General features: G+C 35.3%; 1 protein-coding gene across 2 annotated transcripts in view; it reads left to right on the forward strand.

Annotated features, from left to right (window-relative positions):
• Positions 1-20,851, forward strand: part of NOL4 (nucleolar protein 4) — a 389,081-nt gene that overhangs the window by 122,099 nt on the left and 246,131 nt on the right. For both annotated transcript variants that reach the window (XM_028837750.2, NM_001194221.2), the window contains 1 exon segment: positions 1,852-1,984. In XM_028837750.2, coding sequence (XP_028693583.1) covers positions 1,852-1,984 — 133 coding nt within the window.

Raw genomic sequence — 20,851 nt, forward strand, 5'->3', positions numbered from 1 at the left:
ATAGTAATATTAAACAGTTTTATTGTGCTTATCATGTACCTGACATTGTTCTAGATACTTTAAATATAGTACATTCCCTCACTCCTCATATGACTCTGTGAGATTGGCACAATTTTTATTTCTATTGTATAGATAAAGAAACTGAGGCACAGTAAGTTGAGGTAACTTACTTAAGCTAGCATATCTAATAACTGGCAGAATATGGACCTGAATCTAGGAAGTCTGGCTTCTGAGAATATCCTCTAAAATACTATGACATCACAGAAAGTATATATAGTGTATGTAATAGATATCTGTATCATCTATCAATGTGTGTATATATGTATGTATTTGTATATGATCGACACTAGTAACAAGTCCACATTGTTATTACTGATAATGTCAGTCCACATTGAAGTCTCTTATGTTTGCATACACACACGCAAACACACACACACTCACACACACACACTAGAATTTAGAATTGGAGTAAACGTAATGAGTTGAGAGAGGGCATGTAACTAAGAGAAGTCTATGTGGCTGATTGTCCAGAGATCTAACACAGTGGCATTTCCTTACGGACTTAATGAAGAGCTAGTGCTACTCAGTGTGCCCAAGCATGACCCAGTCTTTGCTAAAGGAAAGACAACACAGCCAAAACCACTGAGCCTGACTTAAGAATCAGAATGCCAATTTATTAGTCTACCAGGATGGTCTTGTTCATTAATAATAGAAACTTCTTTGCTAATGCCAAGATGTCATTTATGAAACCAAGGTAATTCTTCCTATTCAAAGATGCTGTTTCCTCGAGTCTGGATGACTTCATATGACTACTGGTTCTAGTATATAATAGCAGGGAAAATGATTTAACTTCTCTATGCCTCAATTTCTTCATCTATAAATTGTTTGCAAATTTGTAGCTAATTCATGGTTGTAATGAAACATAAATAACGTGTGCAACATAAATAGCACTACTACTGCTGATTATTACATTAGTGTTAAACATTCAGATCAAACATTTACAAATTAAAGTCAAAGCTAGAGATTTTGATTAAACATTTACATTTTGCACAGGTTTCCTGGGCCTTCCAGCCTTTATAAGTACACCATTTGTCCAAAAATCAGTTCTCCAAATGAAGTTTGCTTCAGTAAAATGACCGCAATAATATATCCTAGATTTGGTTTAACATTTGGAAAGATTTGATAAATTGGCCATTCAGCAAAGTGGCCTTTTGGTAATTCCATTTTATGAACTGACTTTTAATACATGTTTCATTCACAATTTTACCTAGAACTCCTTTTTGTGGTTGCCGTGCAATTTATATTTGCTTGCAAAGAAAGAAAGGGTGTACTAAGATTACCTTGCTCTCCATTACATGTGGACTTTGAACCTAATGTATAAGTTTGCTATATTAGAATCTATCATGTTTGCCAATGAAACATTTTTATAAAGCCCTTTCTGCATTCTAATATTTCTGCTTACAACATTTTTCGGTCATTTAGTTTTTAATCAAAACTTGTATTTCTCTTTATGTTACATTTTATGATTAACTCTTTTAGAAAGTATTTACTATAAAATCATTCTTTCTTTATTCAGGTTAATTCCTAAACTACACTGTCTCTAAGTATATATTTTTACCTTTAAAATATTGGCGTACATAAAGACATATTATTTCACAAGTCTTGAAATTCCTTGAAGGGAGAAATTATTCCATTGTTTGTTATTTTAAAAATCCATTAGTTTGTAACATACTTTTCTGAATTCTGTAAACATTTACTGGTTAAACTTCAATTGACCTTGTAGATAAAATGGTTATTATTTAAATGTATTATATTTTTAAATGCTTGATGATATTTTAAAACTATTTTCAGGATGAAAGTTCAATAGAAAGTGATGAATTTGACATGAGTGATTCAACACGGATGTCAGCTGTGAACTCTGATCTTAGCTCCAATCTTGAAGAAAGAATGCAAAGTCCCCAGAATCTTCATGGCCAGCAAGATGGTAAGCCTTTCAGTTTGACTAAATAAGCAAAACAACCCCCAAAAAACGAGTCAGAATGCATGGAAACAACTACCTCTTAATTCTTGTGTCAATTTTTAAAAATCTGCGTGTTTCTATGGGAACTTTTCTCTATTATTTAGGTTGTGTCATCCACTTCACTATTTTGTAATTCAAAACTTTGTTCAAAACCAAGGTGTTAGACTGATTTATAAGCAGATATTGGTTATAAAATTCAAGCTAATTCACGTTTTGCTCCTTGAACTTAAAGTATGTGTTATATCAATACAGTTTGGTTTCTGTGATAATATTTTCTAGCTTTGAAATCTTGGGCTGTCATCCTTCTGACTAAATCAAGCATTTAAATGTGATCAAAAGATTAACTTGGATGTTTTTCTTTTATGTAAAAGACAAGTTTCAACTAAGAATCACTAGATATTAAAGGAAATTTTACCAGAGCAGTAGTGCTGAGTAAGACAATATTTTGCTGTGATTTTGAACTACTTTATTCAGCTGTTAAGGAAAGAAAGCTCATGATCTCTTATTCCTGGGTTCATTAAAGATTTCTGAATCAGCCTGTTGTTCTTGATAGGAAGAAAGCTAGATACGTAGAGAAAGTAGATGTCATGCTAACATTGTAGGCCTAAAATTTTTGGAGATCTTTCAAAACTACCTTTGTAGATTTTTCTCTTTGTAAATATAAAATTATGCATACAAGTAAATTTGACTTATTTTGGTAATTGTGGACAAAAAGAGAAATTGGCCAATTATATTCAAAATTTGTTTATTATTTCTATATTTAACAAGTTTATATGAACTTTTTGATTGAAGAATTTTGTACTTACATTTATAGATACTGAAAAAAACCTTTGCTTTCTCTGACAGTTGCTATTACAAACTGGTTGCAAAAGATTGCTATATTTCTAGCTGCTATTTGTGTTCTGTTTGTGTTGGTAAGGCATAAGAAATCCCTAGTTTGAAGCATAAAAAACGTCCAAGAACAGAGGGGCTTTTCTTTTTCTCATTTCAGATGAATCTTAAAAGATGGTGGTGTCCTTGTTAGCTTGAGTTATAAGAAAATGAGGAATGCATTGATTATCAGTGACTTTAAGATTGTATCTTACTTGCTATGTGCTAAAATAGCTATTGTAGTAGAAAAGCCATTTATTTGGAAATATTATACGAATGAAGTTTTTCTGATTTAGATATAAATTTTCTCTTTTCTTCTAAAACATGAGTAGGCATTCCTCAGATTTTGTATTTTTCAATGGCCGTTGTATAGCACCAAGATCATAGAATAACTGAAATATTCTTAGTAATGTGCATCACTCCATTAATTTGCTTATGCATTTAACTTAGGTATCTCCTAACCATCTTAGTCCCTAATTTTAAGGAATATAGATAATGTAGAGGATGTATAGAGAATGTAGAGGATGTCTATCATCATGGAAATTAATTGTTTACTTGACTGAAACTGCAAGCTGCGGGTCTTTGGCTATGGCCAGCTGCTGTGATATAAATCTATATTGATTTTAATCAAATGCAGTGGAATAACTCCAAATATTATGTACTCTTAGGGAAAAGCACTTTCTCATGATATATTGATGAATGTTTCAAGGGTAATCACCTACCTAGTTGTTCCTTTTCTAACCTAGGCCTAACCCTTCCTTGCCTTACATATCAGATACTTTTTTCTTACATTTCCTGCTGAGTTTTCTCTTGCAATGATCCCTCCTCTTTCTCCTGCATTAGAGGTTTTCCTCACTCTGCTAGATTATTAGAATCTACATACAAACATAATTTGATAAATATCTTCTTTAAAATGCCTCCATTGATTTTGTCTTTTTCCGTTTGTGCTGCTATAACCATATACCTGAGACTGGATCATTTATAAAGAACAGAAATTTATCTCTCACAGTTCTGGAGTCCAAGATCTGGGAGTCCAAGATCTAGGTGCTAGTAGGTTCAGTGTCTGGAAGAGCTTGTTCTCCCATGATAGTGCATTATTGCTGAATCCTCCCAAGGGAAGGAACACCATATCCTCTCATGCTGGCAGGATCCAAAGAGGGGTAAACTCCTCTGTCAAGCCCTTTTATTTTATTTTATTTTATTATTTTATTTTTGAGATGGATTCTTGCTCTGTTGCCCAGGCTGGAGTGCAGTGGTGTGATCTTGGCTCACTGCAACCTCTGTCTCCCAGGTTCAAGCAATTCTCTTGCCTCTGCCTCCCGAGTATCGGGGACTATAGGCACACACCACCATGCCCAGCTAATTTATTTTTTGTTTGTATTTTTAGTAGAGATGGGGTTTCACCATGTTGACCAGTCTGGTTTTGAACTCCTGACCTCAAGTGATCTGCCTGTCTCGGCCTCCCAGAGTGCTGGGATTACAGGCATGAGCCACTGTGGCTGGCCTCTCAAGCCATTTTGTAAGGGCACCTAATCCTATTCATGAGATGAGACTGACACATCCTAAAGGCCATACCTCTTAATACTGCTATGTTGGGGATTAAGTTTCAACATCAATTTTGGATGGGACAGAAACATTTAATCATATCATATCCCATTGCACCTCTTCATTCATTGCCCTATTTCTCTGCACCACCCCTGCAAAAGACTTTATAGTGAAACTCTGAAAGAGTTGTCCCATTATTTCCACCCTACCCTTTTTGGCTCATCTCAAGTAGGCTTTCATCCTTGCCACCGACTTCACTTGTTCTTGTGAACATCACCAGCAGGCTTCTTCTTGCTTAATTCATTGGTCAACCCTTAGTCCTCATCTCCTTCAACACTAATGTTTAAGGACAACACTCCCTATTTTTTTTTTTTTCTGGTGTGATTTCTGTGTCATTCATCTCTGTGGGCTCCTTTTCCATGTTCTATTCCATAGATGCCAGAGTGAAGGCTTCAACTCTCTCTTCCTTATTCTCACTCCCTAGGACACCACATCTAATCATGTCGCTTTCCACACCATCTGTACCTAGATGAATCCCAAATTTATTTCTCCAAGCCCTGACATCTTTCCTGAGGTCAGGAATATCTCCCCTTACCTATTTCCTAATTGTTAACATTCTTCAGAGGATTTATCACTGTATGAAACTGCATTATTTTTCTCACTTATTAGCTGTTTCTGTTCTAGAATGAAAATACCATATCAAGTAATGAGTCTTCACTTGCTTACAGATTTCCTTTCATTGGCTTCATTTGAGATAGTTCTTATATGCTGTATCATTTAAATGATTAAAATATAACTTTTCAGAATGATTATATTTTGTAACATAAGTTTTACATATTTATCTTCTTTTCTTCTGTCCTTCCTTCTGACAATGGTACTCTCCTAAGTAATCCATATTGACAACCTTCTGTAAAATTTCTTTTTTTCCTGTTTACAAATACACAACCATATACATACTCAGAAAATTTTGTCATCAAATACCTAGAATTATGTTATTTATGCTCTTCTGTATCTTGATTTATTTGTCTAACATTACCTTTCTTTTAGAGCCTCCTATATTAGGGGTGAGTGTGTGTGTTTGTGTGTGTGTACGTATCACAGTGAGAAAAAAAAAGGCATGGGACCTACCTCATATAACACATAATTTTAAGGAATATGTATCAAATTCAGTGTTGCCACTATTGACACACAACTCTTTGTTGGAGAGGGATGTCCTCTGCATTGCATAATGTTTAGCAGATTGCTGGCCACTACCTGCTGCATGTTCGTAGTTCCCCTTCTCCCAACTGTGACAAATAAAAATGTCTTCCGATGTTGCAAATATCCCTTGTGGGACAAAATTACTCTAAGTTGAAAACAAATGGTATAGGTAGAGAATAAGGGTCTGTGCAAGAATCCAGTATGATGGGGATTGAGGAGACACAGTGGAGAGAAATGTTGAGAAGTAGGGGCTGAAGAAAAGTCTAGGAATCAGTATCCAGTGGACTTTCTGCAATCTCAGAATAGTTCTTTAGTTACACTGTCCAAAATGATAGTCACTCTCCACATTGTGGCTATTGAGTACTTGAAATATGGCTAGTGTGACTGAGAAGCTATTGTAATTTAATTTTAATTCAAATTTAAATAGCTACACGTGGCTGGTGGCTACTGTGTCAGACAGTGTAGATATAGATCATTATTTTATTTTGACTGGCAGTTAAACTCCGTTCTCTGCACCCATTGGTTGAATGTGTCTGAAGTCTGGAAAAACTATAGGAGAAATTCCTATTTTAACAGTTGACTGAAATCCCTGTTTAATATTTTGAAAATCTAAAAAATACAAATTTTTTTAAGTTAAATTAAAAATGTTGTTTTTTTTTTAACATTAAGTGATTAACTTAAGATTTTATTTAGAGAAATTGAAGTAGGACATTATGATTTTTATGAATCCTTTCTAATAATTATAACAGGTAGGCATTAAAATGTCCTTATTGGGCACCATATAAAATGAAGAGTAAAATAAGTTATTTTTTTCACAATTTTTATTTCACTATGGTTGTAGAAAATTTGAAAGGTATTCATTAAAAACAAAGGGAAAGAAGACTATCCAATGTGCATTGTTTTAGAAATATGTATCTATATATAGAGATATATATATACACTCAGAAAAAGAGAAAAAGAAGAAAAATATTTTTCCCCAGGCTAGACAATTAGATAAAGGTCAAGAAGACACAAACCGGAATGAAGAATTTGTAATGAGAAGAATGCTTCAGGATTAATATATAGTATTCTGCTTCTTTTGCCTTTTTTAGGTTTATAATATTTCCCTAACTCAATAAAAACATAAAGGCAAAAAATGCATAGAAACTGAATATTTGCATAAACAGCATTTTACTCTCATTTTTGGTTTTGAGGAAACTATGTTGAGCTATTTAAATTTTTTTTTTTACAAACTTAAAATAATGTTTTTAAGTTTAAATCATTTAAAGGTTATATATACATCTGCTTTACTCATGAAAGCATGAGTAAAAGCACAACACCTTGAAGGTGTTGTGGAATATAAGGAGCTTATTATGAAGGAAGCTTTGCTATGCAATGGCTGCAGTTCACAGAATTTCAAAAAGCATCTCGAGGCCTAACAGCTAAAGGCATCCTTCAAATATTCAGCAAATTGTAAGCGTTCTTGTTCTGCCATCCATTTAAATGGATTAGAAACAGAAATTTTGTCACTTGAGCTTCTGTGTTTGAATCTCAGATCCTAGACATTTATGGCAGCATGGATTAGCTCAAAAAATTATTCCCTTTCCTAAATCAATTACTTAGTTTATTATGAATTTGTACCTTCTAAAACAGCTGATGTTCATTCCTTGTCTGTGTTTATTTTTGAAAAGATATGTGGCAAAAGAAAAGTGTCAGATTTAGAAACAGACTTAAAGTTTCAGTTCAAAATAAACGTTTCTCTTCATTTTATAGAAGGATACTTTTCTAAGAACCGTTTTAATCACTTTTCTGAGTTAACACTTTAATGTAAACTATTGATATTTTGTAAGGGAGTAATTATTCTTTTTTTAAGCACAAATAATTAGAAAGATTATTAGATATTACCAATATGTTTATGTATTTTTCAATTGCAACAATTTATATATATTTGCATTTTTGAAAAAGATAATAGGAATACAAAGGAATGTTGAGGCATACCCTTAAATTCTCTGTATGTCAGCTTAATCAGCTATAAATGTAAGGGATTATAGTTTTAAAAAGTATACGTTTCTTTTTAAACCTTATTTTCTATGATTTCGGTCATAACATCACAGAATAAATTGCTTTTCGGAGAGCACGGTCAATGTCCCTTGATTATCAGGTCAGTTGACTCAGTGGAGTAACAGACATTTTTTAACACAGTTTTTTTTTTTTTTCCTGCAGTGTTTAGTACTTCATTGTTGGATCAGTGTATTGTTTATATATTGAAGTGTTTAACAAGCAGTGTAAGCAATGTCTGTATGCCAAGCAATGGGATGTGGTAATATCTAGACACAATAAAAGAGGGAGAAGGACTTGGAAATTAAGAGGTTCTCTCTTTCTTTCTCTCTCTCTCTCTTTCTCTCTCTCCCCTGGATAATATCACTTTCACCCAGACTGGAGTGCAGTGACACGATCACAGCTCACTGTATGCATGGCTGGCTAATTCTTAAATTGTTTTTGTAGAGATGGGGTATTGCTATGTTGCTCAGGCTTGTCTCAAACTCTTGGGCTCAAGTGATCCTCCCACCTCAGCCTCTTAAAGCGTCGAGATTATCAGCGTGAGCCACATTGCCTGGCCAACAGTTCTGTTAAAGGGCTAGTTCATCAATATTTACTTCTACTAATGACAGATTTAAAAATATATATATTTATTTTCAAGGAAATTTTTCCATTCAAAGATGTACTTGATAATTCTATTAGTATTTAGAAATAAATAGTTCATTTGCCAGAATTGGAGAAAATCTCCTTTTCTCATATTATTTATATTATAAAAATGTTTTGATATGCTTCAATTGGTCAGCCTGTGTTTGCTAAGCAGGAAAAAAATTGAATTGAAATTTAGGGCTAACTTGCATACAAATATGAAAGTATAGCATAAATATATATGTGTGTGTATATATACATACACATTTATTTATCTTACACATTGTGGTTAATTATAATAAACTTTGAAGACCTTTAGGTCTTACTTCACTCTGAAGAATAGGTAATTAGTTTCAAATTAAATAATAATTAAAATTATGTGAAATAATGTTATAAATATATTTAGGTAAATTAAAGGAAAGGCTAACATTCTGCACTCTAATGATTTGAATTGCTTGCCTTTGAATAAAGTCACATTTTCTATAAAATCATTGTGGTTCTCAGGGTCAAAATATTAGAAGACAGTTTCCAAACCTTAGAAAATTATCTTAGATATCTTGCTTTGAATATCTTTGGGCAAAAATTGAATCTTACTGATGTCTACTTAGTCCTTCAAGGGCTAGACTATAGAAATGACAAGAACAAATATCCACCTCTAAAATCTAGAGTTAGACTCCTGCCTTCAGGGTTGCGTGGATATTTTGCAAGATAACATACTAATCTGGGGCCGTATTCCCAAATAATAATCCATAGAACACTGGAATCTTTTTTAAAATGTATTTATTTATTTATTTATTTATTTATTTATTTATTTATTTATTTTTAGACAGAGTCTTGCTCTGTCACCTCGGCTGGAGTGTAGTGGCATGATCTCAGCTCACTGCAACCTCCGCCTCCCGGGTTCAAGCGATTCTCCTGCCTCAGCCTCCCTAGAATGCTGAATTCTAAAGTTGGGCTATTAAAAAATCCATTTAAAATATTTCTATATTAAATATTTTCCCATGGTCCTTTGAGACTTTTGGCTTCCATAGTAAAAATCTTTGTCTCCCACTAAGACATATATGATATATTAATAGAATTCACCAAAAATAGCTAAGCATAGTCAGAGGCTAGGTAGCCAAAAAAAAAAAAAAAAAAAAGGCAAATGTACCATTCAAAGATAGAATTCTAAAAGGTAACTCACTTGGATCCTTGGGTATACTTAGGACAAGGGTAAATGGTGTGAGGTCCAATATTTCATTATTCACTCAACTAATACATATTAAATTCTAGCATAAGTTGGACAATGGATTTACAAGCATGACCATTGCATATTAGATTGAATCATATGAAATTGCCACACTTCCTTGATTTAAATTAATGGTTCAAGCTCTAAAACAGCTTAAACTAGAATATGAAAGATATGGAAACAAAGTGTTTTTGAAATTGAGATGCATTTCTGTTTCAGACAGCAATGATGCTCACATATGTACACTGTGTATATCTTGACTTGTACACTCGTAAATTATCACAGTCCTCTTTTCAGTGGAAACATATAAGGGAGTAAGTTAACAAAAATAGCAATCTGATTGTGAGATAAATAAGTACATAAACAGATATGATTGTTGGAGTTTCACTTTTTCTAATATCCTAATTCAGATTATGTGCTAAACTAGCCTCCTGAAACTCCGACATTGGGAATTTATTTTAAAAATGCCAATTCATGGGACCCATCTCAGATGGGATGACTAAGACAATTGTGTGAGATACAAGTATGGGAACCAATTTTCCACACTATGCTTGTGAAGATATTCTTTACTATTCTACCCAACTGTTCTGGAGTGTCAAAATGGCAGTAGGTGTAAAGGGGATTAAGTCACATTGGTGCACTTTATGCTCAAATGTTGTTACCAATAACTTCTGAGTTACTTTTTGAGTGAGGAATAGCATGTAAGTTCATTCCTAGTATAAGTATGTGTTTGTATATGTTTCAAGTTGCTCTGTTTTCTTAGTTATGACAATTGCCATATATGACAGTTATTTTATAACTTTTGAAAGTACTCCTACTCTAAGAAATTTTACAGTCTGTTTTCAAACTTATATATATGAACATTGCATACACTGGACTTTAGAACACACACACAAACACACATGAAATACTCTTTTGCAATGCATTTTTTACTGCCCAGTTTATATGTGAATAAAGTTTTAGTGAAAATAGGCTTGTGGCTAAAATTGCATTTAATTTGGCTGAATAAGATAGTTTTATGTAATTATTAAAGCATATAAACCAGCAGTAAAAGCGAGAACTGTGTACTGTTCACCATTTAATTTCAATGGAAAATCTAATAAAACATGTTTTTAATAAAAGTGTTGTAAAACATTATACTGAATAGGAAATTAAATTCAGTGGTTAACTTTTTTTGTGATGGTGAATTTTAATTAGAAAAGCTATTAAAATGTTTTTCAGGCTGAACACCAGATTCCCTGGAGAGATTATGTTGTCTTGTGTAAGTCATTTTCTTTCTTGTGCAGGTTTGTTTTCTTTCAGTGTTTACAATTGCTTAGGAAACTTGGGATAGAGCAAAAATTGTTAAAAGGATGTTGATTCTTTTACACAAATGTAATAAAATATTTGACTTGAAAATTGAATTCGTTCCTAATGGTGTTTTTGCTCTCACTTTTTAATTTGCATACACTTCTGGACTTAAAATACCTAAAAATGATCCAGTGCTGCTGTTTTTTCTTAATTCAAGTTGTTTTAATGCCTTATTAAAAATAATTCACATGATGAATTTGTTTAAATATTCTGAATTGAATTAGTTAAGCTGATGAAGCTTTTAGAAAGCTCTCCTTTATGGCAGTTACTCTATAAATAATTGTATAATAATTTGCAGAAGTATAGACTACCTTGATAAGTAATATAAAGAAAACAAGTAATTTGAAGGAATGTTACTATGAATTGGAAGAAATTTTGATTGTTAAATCCATTTGTAATATTGTTATTTGTGTGTATGTGTGTGTTCATGTGTAAGTATTTAATCATTTGAAATTGCTTTTTTTTTTTTTTTTTTTTTTGAGACGGAGTCTCGCTCTGTCGCCCAGGCTGGAGTGCAGTGGCCGCATCTCAGCTCACTGCAAGCTCCGCCTCCCGGGTCTACGCCATTCTCCTGCCTCAGCCTCCCGAGTAGCTGGGACTACAGGCGCCCGCCACCTCACCCGGCTAGTTTTTTGTATTTTTTAGTAGAGACGGGGTTTCACCGTATTAGCCAGGCTGGTCTCGATCTCCTGACCTTGTGATCCGCCCGTCTCGGCCTCCCAAAGTGCTGGGATTACAGGCTTGAGCCACCGCGCGCGGCCTGAAATTGCTTTTAAGCAGTAGTTCTGTTTCCAAAAGTAGAAGAAAAGCTGAGAAAAATTGTATGTAATTTGACTTACATATATATATAAGAAAAATTATATGTAATTTGACTTACATATAAAAGTATGAAAAATGATGTTTAGTTGCGTATTTATGTAAAATGTGTATATAGGGAATATTATTTTCTTTTTACATTTAAGACCACTTATTTGGGAGTTTGCTCTACCTTTCTTAGTGACAATTCTGCCTTTCAATATTTTACTCATATTATGTAAGTGTTTTTTCATATAAACGAGTGCTTGTTTAGAGAATTGGCTTACTGATTTCAGGCTCAAACTTGCCACACCCCAGAGACCAGTCCCATCTTAGCTCGGTTCTGATCCTCTGTGAAACTAGGGGAAATTGGCTTGGTTCCACGCTTGCCTTGGAGAGTCTAATCTGATCAGTGAAAGACATCAGATTAATTTGAAGTTTTACTGCTGGGTGAGTTCTTTCTTTTGAGATATTGCTCTTTTGGTTTCGTCACTGTCTTCATGACAGTGTTTGCCAGTCCATGAATGTTCATGTGGATACAAAGTTCGATCAGTTTCAACACCTCCAGGAGATGCCAAAGTTCTGTTAGGACCAAATAGCAGATGCTAGACCCTTTAAACCTTAAATATGGATTTCTGTCTGCCTGTTAATGCATAAATACAATTAAGAAGCCTCATAACACTGGAGAGATGTTAGACAATACATATCCTTTCTGAATTTATTGAAATAAATTTTGAACCTATCAATTTATATGTCCAGTTATATTATAGAATCAGATCACCTGCATTTCCAACTTGAAAGTCTTGAACAACTGTCTTTTTCGTCCGTTTTTGTTTTTACTATCACCTTACTAGCCTTTATAAACACTTACCATAAACTGAACACCATGCTGCGTTTCTTTATAACTTTCTTGTACTAATTTGGGTCAGCTAGCTATTACTTCTTTTAAAAACAGCTTTAGCCTTTAGGCAAAAGCAATTTCAGTGTTTAATAGGGCTTTGAAGCTCGTGTTGCATGGTAGCTGTGCAGACAGATAAATCAACTACCGCGTAGGGGTAAATTGACCATGAAAATCTTTATTTACTGGGTTTACAGGGATCTTAGATTGTGGGTGACATAAAGAAAGAACAGTTGGAAAGTATTGAAGAAAGGGGTTGAAAGGCTATCTCATTATAATTATTATAAATTTACAGTAATTATTTTCTTATCAGTCTCATTTCTCCACTTGATTGGGAGTGATTTGGGGATAAAAAGCAAAGTATATCTAATGTGTCCTTGCATACTCCCTTTGGAGCCACACACAGTATTTAAAATACAATGAAACCTAAATACTTTTTGAATTGAAAGTGTTTTGAAACTTCTTCCCCATCTGCTTACTTCTATAGTCAAATGCACTCAACCCTTAGACTCAGTTATTCTTGCCAAATATTATATAGGCAGTTGCTTTCCTTCTCCTTGATGGGCGGGGCCTCCCTGCAACAATTTCAGCGTCACCAGCCAGGGATTTATGGAGAGAACTCTGATATCCCTAAGAGGAGCCCCTAGGAGGAAGGGCGGCCACTGTATCTTGGATCAGCAGTCCTAGTCTTTCCTGTCGCTGGCTCTGCAGAGTCGGGGCAGCCTAGAGCAGGGGGATTCCACCCAGCACAGCACACCCACTCCACCAGGGAGCAGCCAGACTGACTATTTAAGTGGGTCTCTGATCCAGTTCCTCATGACTGTGTGAGACCTCCCAACAAGACTCTCCAGACACCTCATATGGGAGCGTTCCAGCTGGCATCAGGTCGGTGCCCCTCTGGGACAGAACTCCCAGAGGAAGAAGCCGGCTGCCATCTTTGCTGGTCTGCAGCCTCCACTGGTGATACCTCCAGGGGCAAGAGGGGCCCAGGTGAATAGGGTCTAGAGTGAACCCCCAACAAACCGCAGGAGCCCTAAGGAAGAAGGGCCTGACTGCTAAAAGAAAAACAAACAGAAAGAAACAACAACAACGTCCATGGATGAATATTCTGTCCTTTTTATATCTTACTTTGGGGTTCCTGAAGCCTATGAATTCTTCCTTATCGACATCCAAAATCTACTAGGAAGCAATAAAATAATTAGTAACTTTGGTATGTTAAGGTGAATTCATTAAGAAGACAGCATGAAGGACCTCTCAATCATAAATATTGACACTAGCTCGGCCAGTAACTAGTTCTGCAACATTATTTAAGTATTATTAACAACTTTGGGCAACCTTTTCTATATTTGTAAATGAGAAGCTTTAGATAATCTCTCTCTAAACTTTATTATAGTTCCAGAACCATCTGTGTGTTCACCCTGTTAGGGTTCTCTTTCTTGTTCCTAACATTTTATCTCGTCTCATTTTCTGTACATCTCTAAACTGATTTAGTGCTTTCTTAAACTAGAGAAAGGAATTAAAGAGCAATGGAAATACCACCATTTTTCTCCCCGCTGACCCTTCCTTAGAAAACCAAGGTGATTCCTGAAAGAACAGACTTTCCACTCTTCTAGTTTCTCCCTCCCATCCTGACTGCAGGAGTCATTCAGAGTTTTTTTCCCTTTTCCTCCCAATCTGTCATGCCATTTTCAAGAAACTGTAGTCAACATGAAAGCTCACGAATATTGCCAACATATTGTTAAATTATCATATCCTTCTTTTTCCTCTGTGAAGAATCTCATTCATAAGGACCGTTATCCCTGATCCATTTTGAATGTACATGTGTGGGTATGTGTGGGTATGTGTATATGTAAAGACAGAGACAGAGAGAGAGTGTGCAAGCTTTAGCTGTTTCAACAATAATTTTTAATTTCCCTCAGTCACTTTTCATAAAATATTTCCTGATGTTTTGAGGTACTGGAGTATTTCTTGGGATTTCCTTCAACCACTGCATTGCTATGTCTTTGGCAACCTTAAATGTTCATATACATTTTAGAAATTTTGAGGGTTTCTGGCAGTGAAATATCATCAATCAGCCCATCTCTCTGTATGGGGTTATTTCTCTAACATGTCATTATTGTTATGGTGTAACAATGTCGTGGAGAATTAATCCTGGTGCCATACAGAATAAAAGGTGCAACTCATCACTGCATAGCTCTGTCTTTATTCAAATCTGTGATAAAGCAATCAAGAAAAATCAGGTTATCAGTATAGGGACAGTGGAGTTTAGTGCACTGAATGCTGATGCGGGGTTCTAAAGCGGTCTCTGTGAGGACATGCTTACTGTCTTAAAGAATGCCAGCAGAACCAGTAGTTTGTTTATCTAAAATATTGTGTGCAGAATTCTATTTTAGAGTCAATAAAATCCATATAAACTCTCATCCAATTCAACCATATAAAATCAAATTATTTTTAACTCAAAGGACAGATGATGACGAGAACTAAAATTTCTTGACTGTACTGAATGCTAAGCACTGTTTGATGAATTAGCTTTTTAAAGTTTTTTTTAAAATTTTTTTTATTATTATACATTAAGTTCTAGGGTACATGTGCACAACGTGCATGTTTGTTACATACGTATACTTGTGCCATGTTGGTGTGCTGCGCCCATCAACTTGTCAGCACCCATCAACTCATCATTTACATCAGGTATAACTCCCAGTGCCATCCCTCCCCCATCCCCCCTCCCCATAATGGGCCCCGGTGTGTGATGTTCGCCTTCCCGAGTCCAAGTGATCTCATTGTCCAATTCCCACCTATGAGTGAGAACATGCGGTGTTTGGTTTTCTGTTCTTGTGATAGTTTCCTGAGAATGATGGTTTCCAGCTGCATCCATGTCCCTACAAAGGACATGAACTCATCCTATTTTATGGCTGCATAGTATTCCATGGTGTTTATGTGCCACATTTTCTTAATCCAGTCTGTCACTGATTGACATTTGGGTTGATTCCAAGTCTTTGCTATTGTGAATAGTGCTGCAATAAACATGCGTGTGCATGTGTCTTTATAGCGGCATGATTTATAATCCTTTGGGTATATACCCAGTAATGTGATGGCTGGGTCATATGGTATTTCTAGTTCTAGATCCTTGAGGAATCACCATACTGTTTTCCACAATGGTTGAACCAGTTTACAATCCCACCAACAGTGTAAAAGTGTTCCTATTTCTCCACATCCTCTCCAGCATCTGTTGTTGCCTGACTTTTTAATGATTGCCATTCTAACTGGTGTGAGATGGTGTCTCATTGTGGTTTTGATTTGCATTTCTCTGATGGCCAGTGATGATGAGCATTTTTTCATGTGTCTGTTGGCTGTATGAATGTCTTCTTTTGAGAATTGTCTGTTCATATCCTTCACCCAGTTTTTGATGGGGTTGTTTGTTTTTTTCTCGTAAATTTGTTTGAGTTCTTTGTAGGTTCTGGATATTAGCCCTTTGTCAGATGAGTAGGTTGCAAAAATTTTCTCCCATCCTGTAGGTTGCCTGTTCACTCTGATGGTAGTTTCTTTTTCTGTGCAGATGCTCTTTAGTTTAATTAGATCCCATTTGTCAATTTTGGCTTTTGTTGCCGTTGCTTTTGGTGTTTTAGACATGAAGTCCTTGCCCATGCCTATGTCCTGAATGGTATTACCTAGGTTTTCTTCTAGGCTTTTTATGGTTTTAGGTCTAACAGTAGAGCCATTTGAGGTAGACTTTTTCTTTTTTCTTTTTTTTGTATACAAGAGGAAACTGAGGCTAATTTACTAGCCTGTCATCACCACAACTACTAAGTAGTAAAAACAGGATTGGAACACAGTCTTCTGGTTCTGATGCCCATGGCTTTAAGCATGAGTTTCTAAGTTGCCACAAGTCCATCTGTGTAACCATTGCATTTATTATATCCTATAGCTTATGCTTGTTCACATCTATTGTTTTATGCTTTCAGGCTCAACTATTCCATTATGTTCTTATTTTCTAAACAGAAAATTAGTAATATAGCTAACATTTTTATACAGCTTGTGCTTTTATAATCTGTCTATAATAACCACTTACAGATGTTTTCCCATAACTTCCTATTATCATGCATGTATCCTCTTTGCATTTTTATAAAGAAATTAAAATATTATTTGTAGCCATTGAAATTTATTGGTTCAGCCTAGCTCTCTAAAACAGGAGCAGCAAACCTAAATTCTGTTTGTTCAATAATCTCTCTTGACAATAATTGCCCTGTGTTTAAAATTCATATTTTCGTATATCTGTTAAATATGTAATTGACTTTTGACAGTTTCATTCATTCCCTCCAATTCTCCTTTGTCTGGAAAGGACAATAGGAAAATGTGGCTGCCCTCTATGGCTGCATTTATTATTTTGTATCTTCTCATTTCATTTTACTGGGCTTTATTCTAAATAATAAGACCAAGCTATGATGGAAGGAAAAGAAAAACACTCTTCATTCATGACCATCCACTCATATCAATAGAGATGTACCTTATCTTTTTTTTTTTTTTTTTTTTGAGACGGAGTCTCGCTCTGTCGCCCAGGCTGGAGTGCAGTGGCCGGATCTCAGCTCACTGCAAGCTCCGCCTCCCGGGTTCGGGCCATTCTCCTGTCTCAGCCTCCTGAGTAGCTGGGACTACAGGCACCCGCCACCTCGCCCGGCTAGTTTTTTGTATTTTTTAGTAGAGACGGGGTTTCACCGTGTTAGCCAGGATGGTCTCGATCTCCTGACCTAGTGATCCGCCCGTCTCGGCCTCCCAAAGTGCTGGGATTACAGGCTTGAGCCACCGCGCCCGGCCAGAGATGTACCTTATCTTATAAGCTTTTTGTTTTATAACTATTCAGCCTTGCTTTGTGTGACATACAATAAAATATATGTTTTTGATGAAGAGTACCATTTTCCTACATAAAGCATCCAGAAAAATAGGCTATTTTCAGCTATCGATTTATACAAGTCACATGTCTTAAAATAACATACATAACAGTAATAGTCATTTCAATCTAATTAAAACATTTTAAAAGATATTAAAATGTATAACATGGAAATTATCCAGATTATAGTTAAGTAGACTTATCAAATATATTCAGTCCTACACAAATGTGAGCAAACTTTTCAAAATGAAATACTTCAAAAGAAGTCTTAGTATTATTAATTGAAGTTACTTGCATTTGTGGAAAAAAAGAAACTAGACCAATAAAATTCATTAAAAGTGCTTAAGAGATATTGTGGTCCTGAGAACTTATGTTTAGTAAATTGAGAAGTTAATAATAGACTCAGTTACCACTTAGGCATATTTTCTGTCTAACGATTGTGAACGCTTTATAGCTCTAAATGTTTTATGAGGCTTATCAGCCAGCCAGTCTGCAAATAGGCCAGCTTCTACATTTGCATCAATAGATAAAGGGCCATCTTCTAATTTCTTAAAAAGAAGACTGCAGAATGTTATTCTGGGTATGAAAATTTTATAAATAAGTTCCAGATAGACTAGATACTTTGGCTTTTTCCTTTGAAAACTGTTTTTTTTTTAACCAATTGAGGTACTATTACAATAATGACTATCATGTAGTTTAACAATCAAAATAGTATCTTATGTCACACATTATTCCCATTTCAAAGCTAAACCTTACATTTTATTTTCTTTCCGTTAAACCGTGCTTCTTTTTGTCACTAACAATGATGCTTTACCCAGTTAAATATGTGTTTTCTAAGACTTCTTTATAAAGCACATCCTAAACTGTTATTAAAGATGATGTTTGTGGCCAGACTGGGCAATGTAGCAAGAGCCCATCTCTTAAAAAAGGATGAATATGATGGACAAGGATGTAGTACAATGGACAGAGCAGTGGCCCAGCCTTCGCAGTATCAAAGTTTAGATCCCAGTTCTGTGACATAATCTGTGTGCCCTGGTGCATGCCGCTTTACATGTTAGCCTATGAACCCTTCATTTCAATTAGGAGCAATATATGCCTTATTAACATTGGAATCCATAGGAACTTATTAGGTGATAAAGTCATTTACACCAGAATGTTATTGACCACCTATTATGTGCCAGAACTATATGCAGGGCTGGAGATTCAGCAGTGTGCAAAATAGAAGAGGCCCACAGTCTTGCAGCTGATATGTAATCTGGTTGCAGGGGTGAGGCCATTAGATAACTATAGGACTATATGTATAACTACAAACTTGAAGAGGAGTCTTATGAGAGAGTCTAGCAGTGGCTACAGTTTGACTTGAGGATGGAGGAGTTGCAAATGCTTCTCAGTGTAAGGGACAGAGATCCAGAGGATGAATGACACTTCACAGGTGACAAAAGGCACAGGAACACATAAGGCAGAAGCAATAGGATGTGTCAAGGCCTCAAGGCTTGTAAATTGTTGTGGTACAACACGGCAATATTTTGGCATTATGTATGCTTGGTTTTTCAATGCCTTTTACTTCTGCTTACCACATCTCCCTTAAGCAGAATTCAGGGTTTTCCCAATAAACAGCTCTTAGGCTAAGTCTGGTATAGAAAGAAGCAACAATCAATTGCTTTACTTTTGAGTGCTTAAGTAGATATTTAAAAATTAATAGTATAGATATATATCTTTAAAACCATGACTTTTACTTGCAAGACGCAGGCAAAGAATAGAATTATAAAAACTTGGCTTTAAATAGGAGCAAAAACCTGAAAGTCTGAATGAATAAATTATAGAAGGGACAAGAATGCGTAATTACATAAGAACTTTTTTTTTCTTCAAAAGAAGTTAATCATTCAATCATATGTGTGTGAGAAAGACCAATTTGGAGAGATAAGATGCAATGCTCACTGGGAAGAGCATAGTGGATGTGGTCCCTGTGGCAGGGTAGTTGGTATATCCTTGAAGGCACAAGATCAGAGCAAGTGTGTGTCTCATTACTCAAGGTGTAGTCAGGAAGACTGCTAGCCTCATTTGTCCAACATGGCACCTGAAGGGTTCAGTGACAATGGCATGAGGTATTTAGGTACTTACACTAAAGGAAAATTTCACAGATATACACTCCAGCCCAGGATGGAGTGGCAAGGAGAAGCAGCTGGGAGGTTTGGTGAACTGGGAGAATCTCCTTAATTGGGACACAGAAGTCCTGAATCTGTCACCTGGAAGCCTTGAAAAGTTCATGGTCATCAGCAGCAGATTTAACAATGATAGACATATGATGTGAAAGTTACTCTTCCTTGGGGATAATTAGGGCAGAATACACTGGCCTCCTTTTTCTGCCAACCCACACTTCCCAAGACTCACAAAATATTGTTATTTAGGTTCCTAGAGAGAAAGGAGTGGTGGTGGTAGAATCCTGACAGAAGATACTGAGTTTTAGTGGGCTAAACTGAGTTTTACTTGGTGAAGCAAGCTTCATTTGGCCCAGGTTTCCCTCCCTGACCAGAAGTGGGGCAAATAAAGTAGATTCAATTGAAAAGAAAAAATGTCTTCTATTTTTGTACAATTAAGTTGATGACCATGCGAATTAATGCCAGTCCTACCTGAAGTGCAAGTGTTAGTGATAACCACTAACCTTAGGTTTGGGGCAGAGGCCAGATACCATATCTAGAGCTTCACAACTACCTTAAATTTATCATCCTGATAAATGTCTCTCCTTTTTCAATACCTTGTAGTAAATTGGATATTATGTTTATTATGTACCTATGTTCTTTTATAAGTGGTCACTAGGCATTTTAAAATTCCTTCTCTAGAGCAAAACATTTTAAAACTGTGTTTGGTATGGTATTTTGTTCCCATATAAGTAATTATTGAATTATTGCTTTCATATTGGCTTGTCATTATAGATACACCAGTAAGTTATCTTGAACATGAATTATTAAATGTTTTATCTTCTCCTACACTTCCCCTTTTGAAATGATTTGATGATTTGTAGGAACAAAACGTATTGTTACTTGTGAGAAGCAATCAATCTGTTGAAGTGATGGCGTTGAGGTTGTCCATCATTATCCTATGGGGGTAAATTTTATGCCCATGACATCTAGTTTCACATCAGGAATGGCATTGCTTAAAGACATCCTTTACCTTTTGACAATTGTCTTTACTAATAAAGGTGAAAAGTCATCCTTCAATAACAATTACTTAAATTTAAAAGAAGGGAATTCACTTCAGACACAATTTATGTCTCCCTAAAACAAATTTCTGTGATCTGACCAATGTTGATAGGGTTATTACTACCATTCTCTGAAACTAGCATTCACTTCATTCTAATGTAAAGATAAATATAAGTATTTATTTATAGCTCACATA

This window comes from Macaca mulatta, chromosome 18, assembly GCF_049350105.2.
Source record: "Macaca mulatta isolate MMU2019108-1 chromosome 18, T2T-MMU8v2.0, whole genome shotgun sequence".
Lineage (NCBI taxonomy): Eukaryota > Metazoa > Chordata > Mammalia > Primates > Cercopithecidae > Macaca > Macaca mulatta.